The 24,294-nt window shown below is 50.1% G+C and overlaps 11 protein-coding genes across 11 annotated transcripts; 8 read left to right on the plus strand and 3 right to left on the minus strand.

Annotated features, from left to right (window-relative positions):
* Positions 1–61: 61 nt before the first annotated feature.
* On the plus strand, positions 62–1,259 carry K460DRAFT_270383 (uncharacterized protein; the record flags this gene model as incomplete). The annotated part of the gene is made up of 3 exons (XM_040927647.1): positions 62–318; positions 366–653; positions 707–1,259. 3 exons carry the CDS (start codon positions 62–64, stop codon positions 1,257–1,259), a joined length of 1,098 nt encoding a protein of 365 aa, XP_040794451.1.
* Positions 1,260–1,412: 153 nt separating this feature from the next.
* Positions 1,413–4,977, minus strand: K460DRAFT_299394 (glycoside hydrolase family 35 protein). The gene is made up of 3 exons (XM_040929796.1): positions 3,744–4,977; positions 2,739–3,691; positions 1,413–2,686 (listed from the first exon to the last, which is right to left on the minus strand). Exons 1-3 carry the CDS (start codon positions 4,607–4,609, stop codon positions 1,473–1,475), a joined length of 3,033 nt encoding a protein of 1,010 aa, XP_040794452.1. The 5' UTR covers positions 4,610–4,977; the 3' UTR covers positions 1,413–1,472.
* A 926-nt stretch (positions 4,978–5,903) lies between these two features.
* K460DRAFT_413384 (uncharacterized protein) lies at positions 5,904–7,142 on the plus strand. Its single transcript, XM_040937603.1, has 2 exons — positions 5,904–6,409; positions 6,460–7,142. Exons 1-2 carry the CDS (start codon positions 5,918–5,920, stop codon positions 7,117–7,119), a joined length of 1,152 nt encoding a protein of 383 aa, XP_040794453.1. The 5' UTR covers positions 5,904–5,917; the 3' UTR covers positions 7,120–7,142.
* A 45-nt stretch (positions 7,143–7,187) lies between these two features.
* Positions 7,188–8,353, minus strand: K460DRAFT_270343 (uncharacterized protein; the record flags this gene model as incomplete). Its single annotated transcript, XM_040927643.1, has 4 exons — positions 7,188–7,257; positions 7,411–7,537; positions 7,585–8,155; positions 8,210–8,353. The coding sequence occupies 4 exons, from the start codon at positions 8,351–8,353 to the stop codon at positions 7,188–7,190; spliced, it is 912 nt and encodes a 303-aa protein (XP_040794454.1).
* Positions 8,354–8,672: 319 nt separating this feature from the next.
* K460DRAFT_43454 (NACHT and WD domain protein) lies at positions 8,673–14,179 on the plus strand. The gene is made up of 7 exons (XM_040938384.1): positions 8,673–8,786; positions 8,849–9,373; positions 9,422–9,475; positions 9,531–9,849; positions 9,929–10,069; positions 10,117–10,598; positions 10,658–14,179. Exons 1-7 carry the CDS (start codon positions 8,781–8,783, stop codon positions 13,910–13,912), a joined length of 4,782 nt encoding a protein of 1,593 aa, XP_040794455.1. The 5' UTR covers positions 8,673–8,780; the 3' UTR covers positions 13,913–14,179.
* A 266-nt stretch (positions 14,180–14,445) lies between these two features.
* On the plus strand, positions 14,446–15,726 carry K460DRAFT_401893 (uncharacterized protein; the record flags this gene model as incomplete). The annotated part of the gene is made up of 1 exon (XM_040936473.1): positions 14,446–15,726. The coding sequence occupies one exon, from the start codon at positions 14,446–14,448 to the stop codon at positions 15,724–15,726; it is 1,281 nt and encodes a 426-aa protein (XP_040794456.1).
* Positions 15,727–16,451: 725 nt separating this feature from the next.
* Positions 16,452–16,916, plus strand: K460DRAFT_351763 (uncharacterized protein; the record flags this gene model as incomplete). Its single annotated transcript, XM_040931588.1, has 2 exons — positions 16,452–16,722; positions 16,789–16,916. The coding sequence occupies 2 exons, from the start codon at positions 16,452–16,454 to the stop codon at positions 16,914–16,916; spliced, it is 399 nt and encodes a 132-aa protein (XP_040794457.1).
* Positions 16,917–17,009: 93 nt separating this feature from the next.
* Positions 17,010–18,948, minus strand: K460DRAFT_43482 (sorbitol dehydrogenase). The gene is made up of 3 exons (XM_040938389.1): positions 18,459–18,948; positions 17,413–18,406; positions 17,010–17,200 (listed from the first exon to the last, which is right to left on the minus strand). Exons 1-2 carry the CDS (start codon positions 18,622–18,624, stop codon positions 17,460–17,462), a joined length of 1,113 nt encoding a protein of 370 aa, XP_040794458.1. The 5' UTR covers positions 18,625–18,948; the 3' UTR covers positions 17,010–17,200; positions 17,413–17,459.
* Positions 18,949–19,680: 732 nt separating this feature from the next.
* On the plus strand, positions 19,681–21,093 carry K460DRAFT_383184 (GroES-like protein). The gene is made up of 3 exons (XM_040935437.1): positions 19,681–19,893; positions 19,946–20,433; positions 20,486–21,093. Exons 1-3 carry the CDS (start codon positions 19,819–19,821, stop codon positions 21,012–21,014), a joined length of 1,092 nt encoding a protein of 363 aa, XP_040794459.1. The 5' UTR covers positions 19,681–19,818; the 3' UTR covers positions 21,015–21,093.
* A 181-nt stretch (positions 21,094–21,274) lies between these two features.
* On the plus strand, positions 21,275–21,787 carry K460DRAFT_373795 (uncharacterized protein; the record flags this gene model as incomplete). Its single annotated transcript, XM_040934611.1, has 1 exon — positions 21,275–21,787. The coding sequence occupies one exon, from the start codon at positions 21,275–21,277 to the stop codon at positions 21,785–21,787; it is 513 nt and encodes a 170-aa protein (XP_040794460.1).
* A 646-nt stretch (positions 21,788–22,433) lies between these two features.
* K460DRAFT_362668 (carbohydrate-binding module family 1 protein) lies at positions 22,434–23,713 on the plus strand. The gene is made up of 3 exons (XM_040932683.1): positions 22,434–22,569; positions 22,616–22,679; positions 22,734–23,713. Exons 1-3 carry the CDS (start codon positions 22,494–22,496, stop codon positions 23,338–23,340), a joined length of 747 nt encoding a protein of 248 aa, XP_040794461.1. The 5' UTR covers positions 22,434–22,493; the 3' UTR covers positions 23,341–23,713.
* Positions 23,714–24,294: the final 581 nt, after the last annotated feature.

Raw genomic sequence — 24,294 nt, forward strand, 5'->3', positions numbered from 1 at the left:
CGACTGCATCCACTGACTTTCAAACAGACCAGCAAGCAACATCCCTACTCAGTTCAAGAATATGTCAAAGAGCTGCGTGATCTGTGGAGGCGATGAGAGTCAGGGCGAGCTACTCATTGACGCACCATGTGGCCACCACTCGGTGTGCGTGGGCGATATTCCGAGCTTCTTCGAGCGCGCCACGGAAAACGAGAGCTTATTTCCACCAAAGTGCTGTGGCCAGATACTCATGCTACAAGACTACGAAGACTACGTTCCTTTCGAGATTGCATGGGCGTATCAGGCCAAGGAGCAGGGCGAGTACGCAATCCTGGCAAAGTAAGTACACCTACATAATTCATCACCCTCGGTACTGACTATCGCAGGTTCCGCGTCTATTGCGCCAGCCCACATTGTGCAAAGTTTCTACACCCTACAACACACTTTAAGCACCCTGATACGAGGGTTACTTACGCCATCTGCGAGAGCGAAGACTGCGGCAAGTTGACGTGTTGTTCCTGCAAGACGCTGCTTGATCAGAGCACCCAGAATCACACGTGCCAGCAAGATGAGGACGAGAAGAAGTTCAAGGAGATTGCAGCCGAGAAAGGCTACCAGGAGTGCTTTGTCTGTGGCGCAACTGTCGAGTTAGCAGAAGCTTGTAATCACATCTCGTAAGTCTGCTCTTTTTGCTTTCGACTGTCAGCCGTATGCTGACTGCCTTGAGATGCGAATGTGGACATGACTTCTGCTATGTCTGTGGCAACGACTGGGATGGCCTCCATGGGTGTCCCCACTACGGCCCTGCAATCTACGACGAAGAGGGCTATAATCAAGATGGCTTCCACCGCACCACTGGTCTGAACCGCGAAGGCTTGAATCGCCGCCAGGATATCGCTCGCGCGCGGGGCGACGGAGACCCCGACTTGGAGGGTGGTGAGGAGGATGAGGAAGAGGATTGGGACGTGCTGCAGCACTTGACACTTGAGCAGCGGATGACAATCAATGTACTCGATGGCGAAGAGCGGGAAGATGCTCTGGACCAGCACCGAATCGAGCTTATGGAGACTCAGGGTATAATGTTTCATCAGGGCCAGCCCCCGCAAGACGATGAGCAGGATGTTAATGACGAAGAGGCTGCGCAGGGTGAAGCTGAAGGCGAAGATCATCACGACGAGGAATCAGACACTGATACTAATACTGATACTGATACTGATACTGACTCGGGGCCTGAGGGTGAAGAGGATATTCAAGAAGAGCAGCCCTTTGTTCCCCTGTAAACTTGTCAAGTGCTTATCCGCATTTATATTAGATGTCAATAATCTTGAATCAATCAAGTCTGAATATAATTGCCATCAAAGGGCATTCGCCTTAGTCAGATCAACATGCACCATGGCCAGCGGTTTCTAGAGAGTGGGAATATATAAGAATTTCAGTGAGCTGATCATCATAATTTTCTCTGCTAGGCTCCTCATCCTGTAGAAGTGAGCCGACTAAGCGTACGCTAACCTCTCCTTTGTCCACCCCGGCCTCAAGTACTCCGAATCGAATCTCGAATTCCAGCTGCTCTCAATCGCATACTCGGTTACAAGCTCTACATCAACCTTCGCACCCTCCGCTGATTGCGCCCAAACACTCAATCCAATCACATTATGACCTCCGTAGTTTAGAATACCCGGCGGGACGGGGAACTTCTTCTCTTTGCCAACGAAGGGGTTGAATCGCGCGTACTGGTATCCATTAACGAACAACTGAGCGCGAACCGCCTGCGAGCCAGAAGCGTTGAGAACGAAAGCGAACGATGCATCGACACCTTCGGGGATATCGAGTGCAACATTGGTGCGGTAAAAGTAGATACCAGCTCCTGCAAAGCCGGTTGAAGGAGAGCTTGAGTTCCATGCAGAGTCGTCGAAGCCTGGAAGGTGCCATCCGAGACGCTCGGCTGCCAGTCCACCTTCCGACAACGGGCCGCGGACGGGATCAAGTTGGGCGCGTTCGCCATTTGCTTCGCCAGCAATCTTCCACGAAGTGAAGTTTGCACCTTGGAGTGTTGCACCGAGAATTCCGCGCGGCTTGACAGCGTCGGCACGCAGGTCGTGGCCCGTGTTGTCTTGGGCGACAAGCAGAACGTTTGTGCTGTTCTTATGGATGGTTGCATTGGCGAATGACAGCGTAAGATTGCCGGTTCCTGCGGACGTATTGCCCAAGAATGATCCGACAAGGTCACCGTTGAGCCAAGCGCTCCATCCAAAAGCAAGGCCACCCTGCACGGCAAGCTTCACGCCTGTGGCTGGGCCCGCAAAGTAGCCACGGAAGAGATGGAAGCTGTTATGGAAGCCATACTCGTCAACGTACAGAACGGGAAGCGTATCGGGCTTGGTCGGGTTCGACGTCGTGACGTGATTAGCACTGACCCAAGCAACACCGGTATCATTGTAATCAAGTTGCTTCTCCGGAAGTCCGTCGTGCACTTTCCAGTTCTCCAATGAGGGGAGCTGAATGGTGCTATTGAAAGCAGCAATAGTCGCTTTCAGGCTACCGTACGGTGTTCGCGAAGTCTTGAGTTTTTTGCCATTCCAAGAGAGTGTCTTTGCGGAATTGGCTGCGAAAACTTCGATTGTAGTCGTGTTGGCAACGTCACCCTTGATTGCCAAGATGCCACCCTCCTGAGTCGCACTGCGTACGAGATATGGTCCTTGGACGAGGACTAAGTCATTTGTTAGCGTTTGCCAGTATTTTTTGAGGATGTCTATGCTCACCGGATTGATCAACAGGCGCAAATGGGTCGTTCGATAAATTAGGTGCCCAAAACAGATATGCCGTAGGCTTGTCGACCACAATGACCTTGACACCATTGTGAAACTGGTATACGCTTGCTCCAGATACTTGCGCAATGTTGGCCGTGGTGCCGTGAGCGTCAGAGTGGAAAGTTGCATTTGATCCGGTTTTGGTGCTGATCAACGAACCCCTCTTAGCGCCTTTGACGTGGAACTCAACAGACTCTCCAACCCCAGTTGACAATACTACCACAGGTTTGCCGTCAATCAGGGCATATGTTAGGACCTCGGCTGTCGAGTAAGTGAGTGTATGATTGCCAATGGCGAAGTCTGTCACGAGGATCTTAGATTGGTGGCCATTTAGAACGATCGAACCGGCATATTGAGGGATAGTCAGGTTGCCAATCGATGTGCTAACATGCAGCTTGAACGATTCTTTGGTAGCCGAGGGCGAGTACGAGTGGATCGTAACGTAGAAAGCCGCTTTGGTCAAAGGATTGCGCAGCTCGCTAGCTGCGACAGCCGAGTTCGTGGAGTAAGAGCTCGAGTTTCCGATGCGGTCGGTCACAGTCAAATCGTCTGCTACACGAGTGAACAAGGCCAAATTCTTCGTCTCGTAGTACTTGCTGTCAATCTTGCGGTTCTCGCTGATTGGGCTGCTATAGTCGTATGATGTTGCTGTCACTGGAGCTGCCAAAGCACCCCAGTTGGTGCCACCAAACACCATGTATAGACTAACCGCCGTTACGCGTTGTGAGATGAGATTGCGATAGAACAGATTCGCAAAATCGGCCCCAATATCGCCGGGGCAACCACCCTCGGGGCCACCCCACGGATTGTACGATCCGCCTTGAAACTCTGGGAAGAAGCTGGGCTGGGTGGGCGAAACCTCCGTAAAGTGGTCATAGTAGTCGATAACCTGATATGCGACATACCTAGAAGCAACGTCAGCATGTCACCAACCCTTTCGTACGCTAATGTACTTACTTTCCGTTGGTTCCAGTGCACTCGTCGAGATTGCATGACCAGCAGGATGGATAGCTATCCAAGCCCGCAACATCAACGTTACCGACAGCACCTGGGGCGAAGTCCTTGGACCAGCTCTTGGTGTTCATATTCGGGTCGTTGTGAATCAAAGGCACGTCAATGCCGTTCGCGCGCGCTGAATCTTCCAGAGCCGCCATGTATCGTCCGGCAGCATCATTAGGTATCTTCTTGGCTTTGTCCTTCCATTGCTCGCCGTACTCATTCTCGATCTGGTAGACCAACACATTTCCCCCGTTCGTGACGAGATGTTTGCTTGTAAGCTCCGAAAACTTGGCGAAGTAGGGGTCTAGCGCCTTGAGATACCGTGGATCATCGTCACGTAGCTTGCCGTATGCTCCTGTCGTGAGCCAAAGCGGGAAGCCTCCAGCGTTCGCCTCAGCGTTGACGTACGGCCCAGGCCTTGTAATGACGTACAGACCTACTCTGTGCGCAATTTCAAAGAGTTTAGTGAAGTCGTGAGCGCCGGTCGTAAAGTCAAGCGTTTCATTGTTCGCGCTGTGGTACCCCCAATTTCCGTAGAAGGCAAATGCGGTAAAGCCTGCCGCCTTGATCTTGTCCAACAGGTCTTCCCACACGTGAGGGCTCGCTATTCTCCAATAATGGATCTCTCCACTGAATACGAACAGCCTCTTTCCGTTGACCTTGAAGCTGTAGTGATCCCATTGGACGACGTTGTTCAAGCCGTTGTCGTGAAGCGGCCATTGACTTGGGATGGAATGGTTTTGAGCATTGACTCCAACGCCATCAGAAAGAGTAGTCAAAGTTGACAGAATTGACAGCCACGAAAGTCCACGTAGAGCCCACATTGTCGTCGAAATTGGGGATGTCGAAAGCCAATAAGCGCTGCCGCCATTTGTTCGGACATGGTTGTAACTTATGTATGAAGAGCACACAGGAACCGCAACCCTGGCTCGCACATATTACGAGCGGTAAACTAATGTCAAGCTATGATGCCATGCATCGCGGCTGCGGGGTGTAGAGCAGCGTCAATGGTGGAATTACGCTGTCCATCTGGGCCGTCCCACCGAGTGCACCGAGGCCCGGGGAAAATGTACGGGGAGCAATATCTGACCGCGGGAGGACTGCTTCTTTGCGTTAGCCGAGCGCGGATCGCTCAATTCACATGCAATCCCCTGACATTAACGAGAACCAGGTATCGGGAGAAAAGCATGCGATGGATCGTGGATTATGAAATCTGGAGCAGGTCGAGCCTATGTTGTGCTACCGGTACCTGCACGGGCAGTTGCTCCTTCCGAGTATATTACTAACCAGCTATAGCATTGGCGGCCCCACCACGGCTTTGAGGTCTCCGTCAATCTCTTCGACTACGATCTTGTAATGCCCCATGACCCCTCTTGTCATTATATGTCAGATGGGTTCGATTAAGCTTGGAAAGTCTCTGCTGACAATCACACCAGCCGCGTCCTGGGGTGAGATAAAGGCAATGACCTCAAGGCGGATCAAGCATCATGTTTATCACGCAGTTGCTCAGTCTAGCCCTACGATATTGCCTGAAGAAGAGAACTGTTGCGCGGCGAAGTTGCACTTGCACAAGATGTAGCCTGATGCACATTGATGACCTCCCGACGGCATGTAGGCTGCCTTTTCTTTGGTTGGCACTAATCACCTGGACCAACAAGATGCGAAGGCGAAATGATCAAGTGTGTGATCCATGTCTCGAGTTGGCCTGGATCGGAGACGGAAGTTGTGGACATCAGATGAGGGCATAGGCTGCGCAAGGTGAGATTCAGTTCAGCTTAGACAACATGTTTTACTAGTACTACTGTTGTGCCTAAGCAGTCGAATGGGTCCAGGAATGATAACCACCTTATTTTGAGAAGTGATGCGAACGCTCACACAACACCAGCTAACTCTGACAACTTTCTAATACTTCACAATCGCTCGTCGGCGATATGTTAAGTAATGAGCGCGAGGTTAGATCAAGCAGGCATCCACTTGTATTCCGGAACTAAGCCCAACTGGAGAGAGCGGATGAACATTGCCCCTGATTCTCCACATCGAATGAGACTCTTCCGTGCCGAGCGCACGGACAGAATCCACGACTAGTGAACCGTCCGTCGATTCCACAGCCATTTATCACGACGCGCTACACGATGGCCTATCGACACATAGATCTCGAAACCATCTCCAACGATCATGTTCGTGACAATTCCAACAGCGTCCTTCCCACACCGGTGCCGACAGATGTGGTCTTCGGCGAGGCAACGCCAGACCAGCGTCTTCAGTGCTACAAACTCGCTGCAGCTGCTTTTGGCTCACATCTTTCTGAGGCGGACTTCGTCGATCGAGAGACTTTCCTGAATGACCAGCCTCTAACGCGGAATGGCGGATGTCGGGTGTGGTGCCTATATCGCGCCAATGCACCCAGCACAGTGCTCTCCACCTGCAGAACTATTCGCAGAGCAATCCTCTTGAAGGACTCTCACGGAATCCGTGAGGAAATCGGCTACTGTATTGTTTCAGTAGTTACTAGCACAGAGCACCGTGGTCAAGGCCTCGCTTCCTTACTCTTGCACCATGTCGCCCAATGGCTGGATGGACCTGGTCAAGCGGCTGTCAGCATGCTATATAGCAACAGGGAAGAAGTAAGAGCAAAGTAAACTCCCTGGTAAAAATTATTGGCTGAGCCCTGCAGTTCTATGCGAAGAATGGATGGGTAGCAATGCCGGCTGCCGAAATTTCGATTACTGGTAAATCCTCGATCCAACATAATCACGATAGCCGAATCGAATCAGCGCTCGAGGCGTTGGGGGATGGAGACATTACTCAGCTATGTGCACGTGATGTACAATCTCTACGTTCCCATATCGAGACAGTAGCTATTGCCCAAGGTGACATCTTGGCTACAATTCTACCAACAGCCGAGTTGATTAGCCTGCAACATGCGCGGGCTGACTTTGTGGGCTTGAAATTGAATGGCACAACTCCTCAGCGAAAAGGTGTCAGGTATGCTTCTAAAGCGTGGTTGTATTGGCACCATGACTTCCGCAAGCAATGTCTCTACATTCAGCGCCTCCGGACTTACGTAAAAAACAAGTCCATAAGGATCAAGATTATAGTGGCGCTGTTCTTGCAAGCTTGTCAGGAAGCAGAAAGATGGGGATTGCCCCGGGTCGTAACATGGGACCTCAGCTCCGATGTTTGCGAGGCGGCTAAATTACTAGGAAGCGGAAGTAATGAGGGAATCACTACACGGGAAGCTAGAAGAAAGGAAACAATGTCGCTAAGATGGACAGGAGGGGTACAGCTGAAGAGCGCTGCTATAGCACCCAATGAAGCATATGCGTGGAATTGAACTGACAGATCCTAGACAACCGCAAAACTCTCCAACCAAGCCTGACCCTCAAGCTTATGATTCGTAAACTAGGATGCTGAGAACCCATCAATACCATTTGGGTGCTTTCCAAGCAGGCGTTCCATTTCTTGCTTTACCCTGTGCTAAATTAGCAATAGGATCTCTGATGGAATGTTGACATACTCCGCACGAAGGTAAGCACGATGCTCATGCAGACCTGCGTTGATGATGTTATCCCGCCTTCCTTCGAAGTCAGCACAGTTTAGATAGCATTCCCATGAAGAAGCTCACATAGCGTAGAGTGCATTCCGATCGTCGAAATCTTCCACGGGCTCTGAAGGCCGGATCACTTCCTTATACTTGTTTACGTACTCCTGCGTGAAGCGATAACGCGGCTGCCGCATCATGTGCAGCTCCACTGGCAACTATTTTAGTTAACGCGTTAGAAGATCGGAATTTACTTACACTCATTGTGAGCATAGCAGCAGCAAGAGTCGAACAAGATCACTTGATTTGTATCCAAGTCGATCTGAGCATTTCCATGCCACATGTCGCCATGAACAAGAACTGGTGTGATAGCCCTACCGCCAGACTGAAGCGGGCGCAACAGCCGTGGTACGACCTTCTCAAAGAATTCGTCTGCAACTCTATCGAAATCGGCGTCTGGTCCACGAACGCTGTGCTCCCATTCGATGTCTGACCGAAACTGTCTACCGAACCATTCTTCCCAGCTATCGCACCACTCGTTCCTCAGCGGAACATGGCCATTAAATGTAGTGACGTGAAAGCCGAACTTCTTAGTGGGTGAAGCGGACGAATTATGCAGTTTTGCTAGTATCTCGACCAGCTGTGCTGGATCCGGTGTCTTTTCCTTGAGCTCCCGATATGTCGTAAGGAAGAACGATTTGTTTGGGTCGAGCTCGAAAGTTCCGCAGGCCAGTGGAGCGGCTGTATTATTCGGTAGATACTGCGATAGAGCTTTCTGGCTCTCAAATTCGCCCAAGGCCATTTCAGCATGTTGAGGCCGGTAGCCGACCTTCCTGATTAAGTATAAAGAAGAGTGTGAGTGGCGATTACATGATCGACTAACTTTTAGAAAGAATTCTCGCTCCTCACCATCAACTTCAACTTCAAGTTTGTAGCCTGTCGACCAGCTTGAGCTTCCATGTTGACTGATATCAACTATTGTACAGCCTGATGGTAGTGCTACGAATGAATAAGCAGATACTACCATTGTTAATATTGCTGGTAGCGCACCTTTCAAAACCGCGGGATCGAGAGTTTCGTCCATTTTTCAAAAGGGGTAAAACTTACGAAGGCAAAACCGAATTGCGTATGGCAGCACTGGCAACATATTAACTTGGACAGCACCTAACTTCGCCCCTACAGCCCCCGGCGCCTAGCGATGCATGAGATGCTATACTCGTCTTAGTCACGTTTTGGGTTAGTTTTGAGAGACTTGATTGGCGTATACTATGCCGCAATCTGTAAGCGACATGGCATGGGGCCGAAACCATGTACTTGCAGAACACGAAGAGGCGCGTAGGGTTCGACACAGCCCCGCTCCCCAAACTCTCATACATTTGTCCTCACAGTACAGTGAGCACTTTGCTTGCAGGTTACAGGTCGTTGCGCGCTCATGGCGGCGTTGTCACATAGTGATGGCGGTAAGTTCCCGCACTTGTCAGAATGAGCATGTAGCTTCAACACTAACCCATCACGCGTGAAGCATCCCGATGGTGGTCATCTTCCCACCCGCGAACGTACCCATCATTCGCAAATCGATGACTTCTCCTCCCGACTCTCGAGAGCCCCTACGCTATCCCCAACCGAAGGTTCATTTTCCCTCAGCGAAGACCATGAACACCAGAAGACAGAGGATCACAAGAAGAGCTCCTTCATTCGACGCCGCTTTGCATCAACTCGAAACCAGGCTACAAAGGGTGTGGAATCCAGAGGCCCCTTTGGTTTACGGTCTTTGTTCTGCGCGCCGGAAACTCTCATAGACCTAATCTTTGTGCATGGCCTGGGCGGAGACTCTATAAAGACCTGGTGTCTGGATAATAATGCCGAACTTTTCTGGCCACAGTACTGGCTACCTAAAGAGTCGGCATTCCTCAACGCTAGCGTTCACAGCTTTGGATACGACAGTGACCGGGCGAGCGCGAAGTCAAGTACCCCCAATTTGCACGATTTCGGAGACTTACTCTACGAAGAGCTTCTAACTTCGCCTTGTCTGAGGCAAAATTCAAAGGTAAGCTCAAATCTTATCTAGTATGTAACCAACTAATGATCAAGATAGAGGAATCCAATCATACTCATTGGTCACTCTGTGGGAGGGCTTGTCGCGAAAAAGGTGAGAGCCTGCGTTAGATTCTCGCTTGAAGCTTGTATGGAGGCTCACTACTCAGGCATACGTTCGAGCCCGTCAAGATCGAGTGCATCCCGAATTAGCGGAACGAATCAGGTGTATATTCTTCTTGGCAACGCCTCACCGTGGTTCTGACTACACTGCTCTGTTGAACGGAATCTCAAAGTATTCTGGTATCACCAGTTTGAATTTGCCAAGAGAATTCACAAAAGACACCACTTTTGGCCCGACTTCACAACTGATCAACGCCGACTTCGCTCGATTTATCGATGAAGTGATTATATACTCCTTCTGTGAAACCTTACCAACAATAAGTGGCTCCTCTAGTTTGGTTGTAGACAAAGCTTCTGCTATCCTAGGTACTTAATTCTTCTTTCGTATTCTGATTCTTCACGCTACTACAAGTGCGTGTAGGCACGTTGGCTAACAAGAGACTAGGACTAAGCCCTATAAACGAGCATATAGAGTATCTGCATGCGAATCACCGAGACATTTGCAAGTTCCGCAACATGAATGACTCGAATTATATCACGCTCAAGAATGCACTTGCAACTGCTGTTGAGGACCTACTCAGCGATGGTGAGATATCATCGCCATTTTAAATTACTTCTTCTGATCTAATATAGTGACCGCCACCAAAGAGCAAGGTTTGGATGACCAATTGCGTACCATTCGCGAATTTTTGGGTATATCCAACTTGTCTGAGGAGCATCATGAGAAGCTCGAAGGGTCGTGCCAGTGGGTTGAAGAAAGGCAGGACTTCCAAAGCTGGATCAACCCGACAAGCAAAAAGGAAATGTCAGGCGCTTATGTACCGTCGATATTTTGGGTGCAGGCCCCACCTGGAGCTGGAAAATCGGTACTTGCAACTCATATCATTGCCCAGCTAACAGAGTCCCGTTTGGCGCATGCGTCTTATTTCTTCCATTTCGGCAAGAAAGCAGCGCAATCGCTGACAGATTTCTTGAAAGCCATGGCTTTCCAGATGGCGGTTGGAAGCGCACCGATACGAGAAAAGCTTGCTCACATCTTCCAAAGCGGAACTTCATTCGATCAAGACAATTCCCGCGCTGTATGGACCAAGATCTTCGTTGGGGGTATATTCACGGTAGGAGCTTCCCCATCAGGCACTTACCTAGGGTCCCGAGCTCACATTGTGTATGATAGGTTCCGTTGCTTACGCCTCAATATTGGGTTATTGATGCAATTGACGAATGCGTTAAGTACTCTGAGTTGTTCACCTTCTTGAAGGGCACGCAGATTCGATTTCCTTTCCGGATATGTATGACCAGTCGGAAATTACCAGAGACGCCTAGAATGATACGTCAGCTAGAAGGTTACGCTACGACGGTCGTCCATATACCGGAACAGGATACCATGAAGGATATCGAGCTTTATGTCCGCAACAGGATTACGGATGTTGCTATAGATGAAGAAGAGGAACGTCAAGAGCTCGCTCGGCAGATATTAGCCAAGTCGAACACCTCTTTTCTATGGGTTCGGCTAGTGATGGACGAGCTTGAGGGTCTGTACGGGTATGAAAGTATCATGCAAGTCCTTCAAGGGATTCCGGAAGGCATGTTCTCTTACTATGAAAGAGCTGTTGCTGAACTGGAGGAGAACAAAAGAGAACGGCATGTTGCCATGGCGATCCTACAGTGGGTCATGCTGGCCACCCGACCGTTATCCATCTCTGAACTCTCTCAAGCATTGCAGCTAGACATCAAAGTTCATCTTTCTAGTGCGAAGTCAGCTATTGAGGGATTATGCGGGCAATTCGTCTCTGTCGATCTGCACACCGGCCTAGTGCAACCTATACATGCGACGGCGAGAGAGTTCCTTTTATCTGAAGAAGCCGGTAACTTCCGCATCGCGAAGGCGAAGGGTCATGAGACCATAGCCCTGACTTGTCTACGGCTCCTTGTGAGTCCAGTAATGCAACCCCCTCGACACCGACGCTTGCTCGACCAAAAGCGCGTTAAGCCACCAGCATCAGCACTACTAGACTATGCTATCACCCAGTTTTCAGAGCATGTGTTCAGCGCATCGTCCGAAAGTGATCAGCTGCTGGTAGCTGTAGACAAATTCCTCATAACAAGTGTTCTCACATGGATCGAACATGTTGGCTCTACAAAGGAAATCCATCGATTGATCCGGACCGCGAAGAACTTTAAAGCGTACCTCGACCGGCGAGCGAAGTACCATTCGCCACTCAACCGTCATGTTAACAACATAGAGCTTTGGACAACGGACCTTACTCGTATTGCTTCAAACTTCGGGCGGGCGCTAAACAGTAACCCTACATCTGTGTACTTTCTAATACCTCCATTGTGTCCAACTCAATCAGCAGTGTATCGGCAGTTCGGTCAGTCTCCTGATGGTCTAGCCCTACTAGGGTACCAAGTCTCGGACTGGGATGATTGCATTGCTCATGTTCAATTTGAGGAAAAGACTGCCGCTGCGGTTAGCTGTGGTAGTGGTGTCATTGCGATTGGTACAGAAGCTGGCAAAGTCGACATATACAACCACCGCAGTTTTCAGAAAGGTTTAAGTATTGAACATGGTTTCCCAGTAGACCTGATATGGTTTGACCCACTAGGGTCCTTCGTCGCAACATGCAGTAGGAAACTCGTAGCATTATGGGATCTCGACGGCAATCTACGATGGAAAGCGCGCATCAAAAGCCGATGTATCATACTAACATCTTCAACGACCGCACTTACAGGAGTTACGCAGCAAGGTCGATCTTTCCAATGGGATATTGTCACTGGCCAGCTTATCAAAGAACGATCATATACCTTTCAATGGCCGGACATGGACTCGGCTCTTCAAACAGGTGCTGCGAAAGCCCCTTGCTCCGCTGCGATTTCGCCCGACATGGACCTAATTGCCCTTGTCTATCGTAACAGCCCGATTTGCATATTCGAATTTGACAGTGGAAGTCTAATAGGATGGGCGATCGATGATAACAACCGCGCGGCAGAGCAGGCCATTTTCAACCCTAACCCGGAGGTCAGCCTTTTACTTGTGGCGTACAACGAATCACATCTTGCTCTTTACGACCCCTGGAGCGGAGTTCTGATTGAAAGCCTAGAATCTGAAAAGCCAGTCATCCTAACATCCATTACCTGCTCCGCTGATGGCCGTACCTTCGCCGCTATGGACATTCTTGGTCACTTACGCATATGGGACTTTGAGTCTCTTACGCTATTGTACCATATTCTTACGCCTAATCATTCTTTCAGTTTACTCAGTTTCACCTCTGATGGCCTCGGCCTCGTCAGTGTCTTCGAACACGAGATGAGAGTATGGGCACCCTCGGCGCTAGTGAGAAAAACGATCGAGGAAGAAGCCAGCACGAGTGACCAAGCTACAGTTCTACCTGTAACAGAAGGTCAATTTGAGAGATTCCACACCTCCAAAATCAGAACACTTGTTGCGCATCCACACCTACCGGCATGTTTTGCCGGCAATCATAGTGGCGAGGTAGTGGCTTATCGTAGCCAGGACAGTTATCGACCTTCAGTGCTCTATTCACACGACGGAATCGTTGTCAAATGCGTCGCTGTAAGCAATGTGAATTTGATTGCATCAGCGGATATGCATGCGAAAGTTCAAGTGTGGCGGCTCAGCTCCCTAGCGTCGAAGTCACTATTACTTGAGAAGCTCGTTTTCCAGGCTCAATTCCCTGCCCCGATCTGCCAGATTCTGTTCGATACATCTGGACAACATCTGTTAGTGTCAACTACCGAATCGACCCATGTGTACAACTTGAAAGATGGAACGCTGATTGGGACACTGAAATTTGGCGTCGACAAGCAATCTGTATGGAAATGGTTCGTCGCGCCGAACTCGGTGTACAGCTCAAATTCCCTACTCCTGACAGATCTCATGCTGTTAAATTACTCGGTCGAAGAATTTCCTGCACCTGCAAACATCCCGTCACTATCGCTTGCATACCCAGCCCAAGACACATTGAGTGAGGTGGACATCACCTCCATCAGCTACTTAGAAGAAACGTCGTCCATTTCTGTTGAGGTACGTCAGCAACGAGATAGCAAACGCCGAACATCAACCTACCTATTCACACTGCCTACGACAACACCTACTGAACCCGAATCTCCTCTACCGCCATCGGCAACGATACCGCAAAGCCTCTCCCCTCATTTTATAGGGTTCAGTCCGTTCAACAAACGATTCATATTCATAGATCATGAGTCATGGGTTTGCTCTTCTGATGCCCATGATCTTTTCGAGCAGCGGTATACTCAGCACTTCTTCGTGCCGGAAGAATATGTTTCTGAGCACGACAACATACCTCCCGTGCAATTCTTCGACGGAGACTTCGCTTTCTGCTTGCACGATAAGGTTGTGGTGGTGAGGAACGGGTTGAAGTTCCATACCTCGCGAATTGTCATGTAAAGTAAAGCAAAGCATCTCGTACGCAAACATGATTCCGCAAGTTCTACAATCAATCTTCAAAATGTGTTTGCTACAGGTCCTCATTCTTCATATGTAGATTGAGAGCAATAAAGATAATCTACCTTTTGAACCTAACAACTCATATATATATGAATCAACACCGCTGCGGAGGTGCAGGATGTCGTCGCCTCTTGTGGACACCGAAAGAGACCCGGAAACTCATCCACATCTCCGTATATGAGCCCTAGCATGCCCAATCGTCTTCTCAGCCTCGACTCTATATTTTACCAATATGGCTCACAATGCACCTGTACAAGTGCCGTCGTCACTGGCTCGTTACGACTTCATAGTACGCCCACAGTTTCTGAATCCTAGCAAACACAATGCAAGTTCACAATGTCAATATACAATGCAATACGAGTACCTGTGGAAATAAATTCGATCTACTGCTTATTCCAACTATTTCCAACTCTTCTCGTAAAGCAAGATCAGTGTAACTCAGCTTCCGTACAGACCAAGTAGACACATCAGCAATGGCTCCCACATCAGCTCAGCAACTTCAACAAAACGCCGCAGTCCTCGAGGATGTCCTGAACAATAACATGTCTAGAGTGGAAATGAGAGCACACGAGATATCTCATTCGGGTAATCCCGTACTTGAAGCCCGTGTCTTTCAAGTAGCAAGCCGAATTGCACTCCAATTTGCGACTCAGCTGCATTGGTCGAATTTCCACACCTGGGAGTCTTTCCGTCACATTAATACCAGAGAGGAAGCTCTTGAGCATGCTCCTCACTTCTGGGACTCAATCCACCCGTTCTCAACCTGTCTCGGAATGGCATCAACGGTCACCACTGCTCTCCAAACGGCCCTCTCACAAGAAGCAGATCTAGCTAAGTATGCCGATGACGTCCAGCTGGTCACTGATTGCACTGTTGAAGCTTTCAAAATTTCTCGTCGTTTTCATTGCATTACAATGGTCCGTTTCCGACACTACTGCATCGTGATCGACCTTGTAGCGCAGCCCACTGCCTTCAAGGTCGGTCTAACATCGATCTACACGTGTCAGAAATTGTTGACCTTTCTTGAAGACCGCACCTTAAGCTTTGAGTATGCATATATTTCTGGACCGAACAGTGCGCGCATGCTGGTATCGTACTCCGGAGCTCTTCCCCGAGCCTCCCCTGACTCCTTTCGCTATGGCGAGTTATTTACCGGCATTGAGGGTGGCATACAAGGAGGCATTATCAACTATGCCTTTCTGGCGGCCAAAACGAAGCGTACAACACCACTCGGTGACATGCCCAGTCGTAGAACGCTTCAGACACGCGACATTTGGGATTATGAGCCAACGAACCGCTTCGTGACGTATACGCCTCTTGAGGATGGTAAGTTTCTCGTCGACACGATTGTCCTTCGCATTGATATCATTGAGCAGCAGCTCGTCCTGCAGCTTCCTTATATCGACTGGCTTGCCAAACCAAACAACTTGCACTTCCTTGAACGTATGAAGCAGTACAGCGGCTTCAAACAATGTAAGAGAAGCTTGAAGGGTGCGGTTGCGTATCTCTACTTGCCGTTGGGAACTGGCACTATGCTCGATTTAGCTAGGACAGGACTTTCTCAAGATACTGTAGACGGTGTTCAACTGGTGGACGATGTGTGCGCAGCACTTGGGCTCCCAGCCGGTGAGGTCTTACGGATCGTTCAAGTCGTGGCCGACTTCTGGGCGGAAGCTTTGGCTAATCATCACGATAAATCGATTTCAAATGAGGCGTGGGGTAGTGCTATCATTAGTGACCGTGTTGACTCTTAATTGTCTGGCCTGGAAGACGAGGGAATGTAATTGAAACGTCCGTTGCCTAGAACTAGCACTCTCATGCTTTCCCATCATCCCGTAGATATAGACTAAGGCTTCTCTATCAATATGTAGCCCGTAGGCGTTGTATTTGACTCGAGAATAAAACATGATATAATTTAAATTGCAGCCAAAATCTATCAAGTGCCCTCCTTACTACTGCCCGCTATCACTACTCCTACGATACGCAGCACCGACACGCTCTTTTACCGCGCTGACCCCTTGTTTGTTTGTTTGTTTGTTTGGTCATCTACAGGCACAATTAGCGTTAAAATTGTTCAAAAAGGATGCACTGACCGCTTCAAAATCCACATGAGTGATACGTTTGTGAGAGAGGCCTGCGGTTCCAACAGTTGCAGAGAGGATCGAGGGCCATATAAACTCGCCTATTTTCAAGCTTATCCTTCTCTCTTTTCTACACAGTTCTGAATGGCCGCTTCGATAGCTCTTAGACAAAAGACGCGGTACATAGGACTCTTCTTTCTGGCTTCCCTTCGACTTCTAGATCTCCTGGTTCCCGACAGACTGGCAAATCAACCTGCAAGATGCATTTCATCAACCTCATTGTTGCTGGTAAATTATCTTTTAGCCTCTCTTTCCCAGCTCTCTAACCGCAGCCAGCCCTTCTCGGGTTCCTCACCATCCTCTCGAACGCCTTAACCACATCCCTGAATCTTAGCCTCATGTCTAAAGATTGGACCCACGTCTTCGCCCCGGGAGTTTCCCAAGCCTCCATCACCTTCACCAACATGCAACTCGAGGACCGAATCGTCGGAGAAATTCACAATCGCTGCCCCTTCTCCGTGTTTGTGCGTCAAGCCATCGCCGCAACCTCGTCTGGCGACGGAGCTCAGTGCGAGAACGGACCAAGCGAGTCTCCCGAAGTCGAGCTCCTACCGGTATTGATGTGGCAGACGCCGCACTCAGCTAGGATGGATCAATGCGGTCACAGCAGTGAGTCGATGATCTTTACAACCCCTCGAAAACTTGAACATTCTAATTAATACATTTCTCCCACAGTCAAGGTTCCTCGTAATGGTGGCGACGCCAACGTCTACCAGGTCGAGTACTCCATCTCTGGTATAATCTCAGCGCAGAAGATGGCACCCCGTTTCAAGACGTCGAGAGATGGCTTGGTGCAGGGGTGAGTCTTGCCCGTTCGTGCACTGCGCGCCTGGAAAGTGGGGAAAAGATCCAGAGCATGGCTGTGACTGGCCGATTCAGCCTAGCTGCTCTAGCATTGGCTCAGTGGTGGTAATTCTCTGTGGCGAGCCCGAGGGGCCGCTCAAATAAGGCCTGGGTTGCAAGACGGACGAAGGGGTGAAGTTACTTGACTGGACCTTTGAAGATCGGGGGATATATTTTCTAGATAGCGATATGGCGATATGGCATGTAGTCCAAAAAATTGGGTATAAAGGGCTTGTTAGACGGTCTGTTTATCTACGAGTTAGATAGGAATTGGTGTCAAACAAATGCTATAAGTACTATCAAGAGGGAGGGAGAGAGAGAGAGAAGAAGAAGTTGTAAAGCTCGAAGAGCTCTCTGCAAATCGTAAAAGCGGTATTGGAACAAAACTATAAATAGAAACCCAGACAAGTGATTCGCAACTACGCTGACGTGTTACCTCGACAAGATCAAACTTACTTAAGACCTACAAAAGGACCAACATGGTAGAGTACAACAGCCATCAATTACCCACCACTAACCTCGACTAGAATCTTAACCTGGTTATCCTTGTCGTTTATCAGCGACTTGAAGCCCTTCTCTTCCACTTCCGTAAGCTTGATCTTCTGCGTAATCATCTCGTGCGGCTTCATACGTCCCTCGGAGATGGCGTCAATGACCTCCTGAAAATCCCCAACCTCGTAAGTCGCAATCCCAAGGTAGGTCCGTTCCTTGAAGTTGAAGTCGTTGGTGTTAATCGTGCAAGGCTTTTCCCAGATGGCAATATTAACAATGGTTCCCCTGGCCCTGGTGGCGTGCACGGCCTGGCTCAACGCTGCCTGTACACCAGCACAATCATATATGATATGCACACCCTTGTTGTCCGTCAGCTCGCGGCAACGCTTGACGAGGTCTTCTTTTGTGGGGTCGATGATGTAGTCTGCGCCGAATTTCTTTGCGAATTCTTGTCGTCGACGGCTAACTTCCGATACGATGATTTTATCGCACCCTTTAGCCTTCAACGCCAGGATGGTAGAGATACCAATAGGGCCGCCGCCGAGGATAAGTGCGACGTCGCCTTTCTTAAACGGACTGATCTTCACGGCATGCCAGCCAACTGCGAGAGGCTCAACCAGCGCGCCAATCTCAAGCGGAACGTTGTCTGGCAGGCGGTAAAGGGTTGACGTGGGAACGACTAGATGGTCTGACAGGCCTCCACCCCAGCCGCTTAATCCAATAAAACCATTCTGCCAGCAGCAGTTCTGTAGGCCTTCTTCACACGCGGCGCAGGTGTTGTCATAAATGATGGGCTGGATGACAACTCTGTCGCCAGGCTTATAGTCCGTGACTCCGTCGCCGACCTCTTCTATCACTCCGCTAAACTCGTGCCCGAATGTCAAGGGGACTGTCTCTTTGGTTATGGGATGAGGCGTTGTAGGGCAGAGGTTTGGGCCGCCGAGATATTCATGGAGATCTGATCGTGAAAATCAGTGCCGTTGGGTTATTTTAGAAATAGGTGAGCGAACCTGTCCCACATATTCCCACCCAAGCTGGCTTGATCTTAACTTGGCCTGCTCGTACTTGTGGAACTGGTACCCTCTCGTATCGTAGATCATGTTGGCCGTGGAAACGCACAGCGTTCATTGTTTCCTCTCCCGGCGGAGGCGGCTGGTACGTTTCTTGTGATGCCATGCTGCCTGCTCCAATTCTGTTGTGACCAAATGCTGAATTGAGTGATTGTAAATCGAGTTGAATGATCGTTTATGCAATTGCTGCTATGGGACGAGGAGTGGGCGAAGGAAAGCGACGAGGCCAGCTGGAGGGGTACCCGCGATATCAATCACCTCCAAACTCACCGGAATTTCTTCACGCCACTTGTCCACCATGCTGTTTCGCTTCTTTTTCCTCACCTACGATTCGTAGCTACGGGGTTATTCTAGACCCGCTGGTTCACGGTATACTTGATCTGGCAAGTCGACGGCTGATCACCCCACCCCGCACTTTTGAGCTATCTCAATGCGGGGTATTTTGTTCGAGGCCGTCCCTATTGCGGTCTTCCGGCGTGATAGATATCCCGTGGCGTGTAAGGTATAGCTGCATATCGTTGGAGTTGCTAGGTGGGTATAGATTGTCACTCTCAAGAGGACTCGCTCGGGGTCTTCAAGCTTACACTCTACACATGTACCATTCGTCCTGCGTCAATACTGGAACGACGAGAGCTCTTCGAGGGCATCTTCAAGAATCAAAGATAAGAGAGGCTCGAGGAGAAGGAATTACAGACAATGACGTCGGCAGACCCTTACCGTAATCAACCTAGTTTAAGCGGCTCGGAAGCCCCTCGTCACAAAGGCGCCCGATCGGAACGAGGCTCGGAACCAGAGTGAATTTTTGGTGGGGTTGAGGCCGAGTCGAGACCGCTTCCTCCGCGTCTCACTCCAGACAAGAAGAGGATATTATTCAAGCCGCGGGGCGGGTACCTACATAGAGATGTTCGGGTGGCGATGACGAAACGATTGCAATTTGGAATTGTCGACATGTACCAAATTGACAAATAATGCGCACTTGGCTTGGCAACGGAGAGCCCTCCGAGTCCATGCTGTAAAAGAGGTCGATGGAATGCGGCGAAATCACCGTCGTTGACGCGCCGGTGACGATGTGAAAAAGTGTTCGTTGTCGCTAGATAGGAGGCATCCGAGCTACCCAATTAGGAATATCGGGATTTCTTCATGACCTCACTGGCGGGAATCCCGATGAGCCGATTTTTATGGACCTCGACACTACGAGCGGTCAGCTACGATCTGCCCCTCTTTAAGGCCTACAACTCCACGAATTTATTTCCACATTCTTGATACCCTCAATTTCAGTTCCAATTTTAATTAAGTCAAAATGCCTTACCCAGAGACCACCGACGCGTTCGCCGTCACTGACATCAAGAACTGGAGCACCTTCAAGCGCCAGGAGGTCAGTCCCTACATCCATTGCGAAGCACTCGACTGTACTGACCTGCTTCTAGCTACCTCTCAAGAAGTTTGAGGAACATGACGTTGATATTGCCATTGATGCTTGCGGTGTCTGCGCCTCCGATATTCATACCATCACTGGTGGGTGGGGCGAGGACGTTCCACTTCCACTTTGCGTAGGACACGAGGTCATTGGCAAGGTCGTCAAGGTCGGCTCCAAGGTCACCAAGATTAAGGTTGGTGACCGTGCTGGTGTTGGCGCGCAGAAAGGTGCATGTCTTTCGTGCGGTCAGTGCAAGGCCGACCAGGAGAACTACTGCCCGAGCCAAATCGACACATACGGTGCTAAGCACGACGATGGCACTATTGCCCAAGGAGGGTACTCCAGCCACATGCGGGCTCACGAGTACTTCGTCTTCAAGATCCCAGATAACCTCGAGACTGCGCTCGCGGCACCTATGCTCTGCGCCGGTCTGACCACATACTCGCCGATCAAGCGGTTAGGAGCTGGCCCTGGCAAGAAGGTTGCCATTGTCGGACTGTAAGCAAGGATGCGATTTCTACGAAGACACCAGATGCTAACAAAACAACAGCGGAGGTCTCGGTCACTTCGGTGTCCTTTGGTCAATTGCTTTGGGCGCCGAAACCTACGTCATCTCGCACTCTCCCAACAAGAAGGAGGATGCGCTGAAGATGGGCGCAAAGGACTTCATCGTCACCAAGGAAAAGGGTTGGGCCGAGAACTGGAAGTTCGCCTTCGACTTTATCATCAATACCGCAGATGCTACCGACAAGTTCGATCTGTCCGAATACTTCTCCACCCTCAAAGTCAACGGTACCTTCCACATGGTCGGCTTCCCAGACAACCCGCTCCCGGCGATGCAGGCGCAGATCTTCGCCCCGAACGGTTGCTACATGGGCGCGTCGCATATCGGTAACAGGCCTGAGATGGAGGAGATGCTCGAGCTTGCGTCAAAGCAGAACATCAAGAGCTGGGTCCAGGAGCTCCAGATCGGCGAAGCGGGTATCAAGGAGGCTGTTGAGCGCGTCTACAAGAACGACAACGTTAAATACAGGCTTACTCTTACTGGCTATGACAAGGTATTCGGAAAGAGGGCATAGAGCGCTCCTTGCTTTCAAATACTTTGTCTCATCTTATAGCTAGATACGAAAATGTAATGACTTCTTGAACAATCCCTGCTGCTTCATGCCGTCATCTTGGTGCTTTTGCTTCCCCACCATGCACGGGTCGCGCCTGCCCCACCGAACTTCGTCGCGTCGCGTGTTCCGCCGACTCACTTCACTCTTGTCTTCACTCTGCCAACCTCCACAGATGATAAAACTTCTCAATTCTCATCCTTTACCCTCGCATCATCGCTAAAATGCCGTCGGTCATCCTGCATCCTCCCTCCAAATCTACCTCTCCTTCGTCGACCGAAAACCCTCTCCCTGCGCTCCTCCACACGCCCTCAGGCCTTGCCCTACTCGAACTTCAAGGCACAGTACACTTCCCGCCACCTACAGCTTCGTCCCAAGCTACAACGCAAATTGGCAAACTCGTCTTTCCGCTCTATCATCCCTCTAATGACCCGAGCGACACGAAGTGGATGAAGCGCGTGTATATGTATGTTGGAAAGGGCCAGAGGATGACAGGGGAGTGCAAGAAGTTAGGGAAGCCTATTGGAGTTGTTAAGAAGAGAGAAAGAGGAGGGACAACTGGTATAGATGAGAATGGGAATGGGAGAGGGTCGGAGGATGTAGAGATGGGTGGTGTGGATGGGGAGGGCGAACAGACAGTCATGGAGGAAGAGCTGGAGATTGTGGAGGTGGTGAGATATAAGATTGTGTTCTCGTCGAGGCCTGAGCCTATTAGTGGGGTTCAAGAGGTGGGCTGAGCCTGGGGGAGAGGAGACGGAATTTGAGAAACACACTACGCCTGTGGGATGTCATGGAAAACAACCTCAAGTCCATTACAGTGAAAACTCGCAAATTGAGAAAATCAAAAATAGGAAGAACCTCGGACGACAATACTCGATACCCTGCGCGCAATCTGTTGTATTGGACTAGCTAGCAGAACACGCCTATACCGAGTCTTGCGATACGAGCGAAGGATCCTTCAAAGGCGCACCCTACCCACACATCGGGCAAAGACACATGATCAGCAATTAGGGTCGTATTCGAGTCTGCTGGCAGGATCAGGGCCCGAATTTCATTGTGTATCCCCGGTTGCTAAGGCTCGGTACCAGTTCCTCCGCACTATTCGCCTGCACGGGAGAAACTCGTAGCATACGATCCAGGACAGTTTAATGAGCAATATTACTTTCCGATCAAGCGTATTGTTTCCCCAGTCTCGACCCCAGATCTCGGTGCGTGCGTACAAGCCTGCAGGGTTTAGAGCACTTTATCCACTTTATGCGGTGGCCGCGGTCCGATGTTTATATACCTTGCCAATATCAAACTCGGCGTCACATGGCATAGTATATGTTCTAGAAGCCGTGAAAGTCATAGATGGTGCCTTCTTAACCCAGAGGTTGTAGTTGCGCCAGCCAACTTTTCGAAGACTTTGGAATCGTCCCAAGTCGTTTCACTCGAACACTCGAAATGCGTTACTCAACTACCACTCTACTAGCTTTACTCTCCAGCACCGCTTCTGCAATTGTTGGAGACTGGCAACAATGTATGTTCGCCACGAAACTTTGTATGCAATCGCTAACATAGTCTAGGTGGCGGGGTTAGCTGGACAGGACAGACAGAATGCAACCCAGGCGCTGGCTGCGTTGTGATCAAGTATGTTATCAATACACATGGCCATCAAGCAACGTACATCTAACAAACCTACAGTGACTACTACTCCCAGTGTCAGCCTGGCGCAGCCCCTACTCCAAAACCACAGCCCCAACCCGAACCTCAACCAGCGCCCACCGAAGCGACTACAGGAGGTACACCGACCGTGACCAGTGCACCAGCAGGCACTGGCCCGGGCAAAACTCTACAAAGCGGCTACTATTGGATCCGTGCTGTAACAGCACCCAACTTCCATAAATACATCCAGACCAAACCCCTCTATGCTACCGGTCCCGCTCTCCTCGGCGACTACACGACTGCCGGTCAATTCCAAGTCGTCGACGGGCAACTCGTGCAACTTGTCTCTGGTCCCGGAGAGCCCGTCAAGCTCCTCTATGGCGTTGTGTCTGAGACGCGGTACATCAACGACAACTCGCTCTCAGTCACCTTCTCCGAGACAAAGAACACATACGGGAAGTTTGCCTGGGGTGGCGATGACTTGCAGTGGAGTGTTGCGGGTGTCAATCGACCGAATAAGTCAGCGTGGTACGTGTGTACCGGCCAGAAACTGTATATCAATTTGGGTAACTACTTGCATCTGACACCGGCTGGGTGTGCGGATCAGACGATCCATTATTACAATGACAAGACGGCGAATAATTAGGGGCTAAAGGGGAGGAACTGTGCAAGGTGGTGTAGTGAGTGTTGTACGAAACAGTCATCATCATCGTTGCGGCTATACCAGGACCGATATTCCTCGTCCCTTCTCTCCACTCTTCGTGATCCGCTTGATCCGCAACTGCGCACTTCTTGGGGCACTTGACGCGACAGCATTCCGTGATTGTTCCGCGTTTCCGAGGCCTGTTGAGAGACTGCCAATGGTTTAGAGGCAGCCTAGATGGATTCGAAGCATTGTAGAGAAAGACCTCCACTGCTTTAGAGATGAACTAGATGAACTTAACATATGGATGAACTGCGACTTGACAGTGCAGTTGACGCGGTCACTTCTCAAAATGGAGATTCAGTGCGACTATCATTATTGACGGATGCAGTGAGCAGGCAATAACAAATAGTATGACTTAAATATGCGTTCTTATCGCGTAATACGGTCGTTGTGACACTCTGCGACTGTAGTTGTGGAGGGCCGGATACTCGGCAGTGCCAAGACTGGGAAATGGTGGGTGCGGCGCGGGTGCGGATGCGGCGAGAAAAAATTGTTTATCATGCTGCCTTCCCCACTAGACGGGCTTGACTTTCCAATAACCATGAGCCCCAACGCCATAACCACCTGGGACAGCACTCCTAGACCGAAGACGACGCCAATTGACTACCAGCCCTGTGTAGATGGACCTCTGTTGATAACTGTCGGGGGCCGCGCTCTACTTTCGCAACTTCGCTCAAACACCTGAGGCACAACCGTGGAGATCGTCAGGTATGTAGCGCACGCCTCTCACCTTCTTTACACTCCTTTCATGATGAGATCGTCATATTTTTAGATGTTAGACTTGCGACTTTACGAATGAGCGCCAAAAGACTTCCTGAGCGAAACCTTCCCATACTGCCGAGAAAGCCGCGTTTCCGCACCCGATACCGCAGACTAACGCGTTTCTTCAGACTT

Source organism: Cucurbitaria berberidis, assembly GCF_010015615.1.
Source record: "Cucurbitaria berberidis CBS 394.84 unplaced genomic scaffold K460scaffold_1, whole genome shotgun sequence".
Lineage (NCBI taxonomy): Eukaryota > Fungi > Ascomycota > Dothideomycetes > Pleosporales > Cucurbitariaceae > Cucurbitaria > Cucurbitaria berberidis.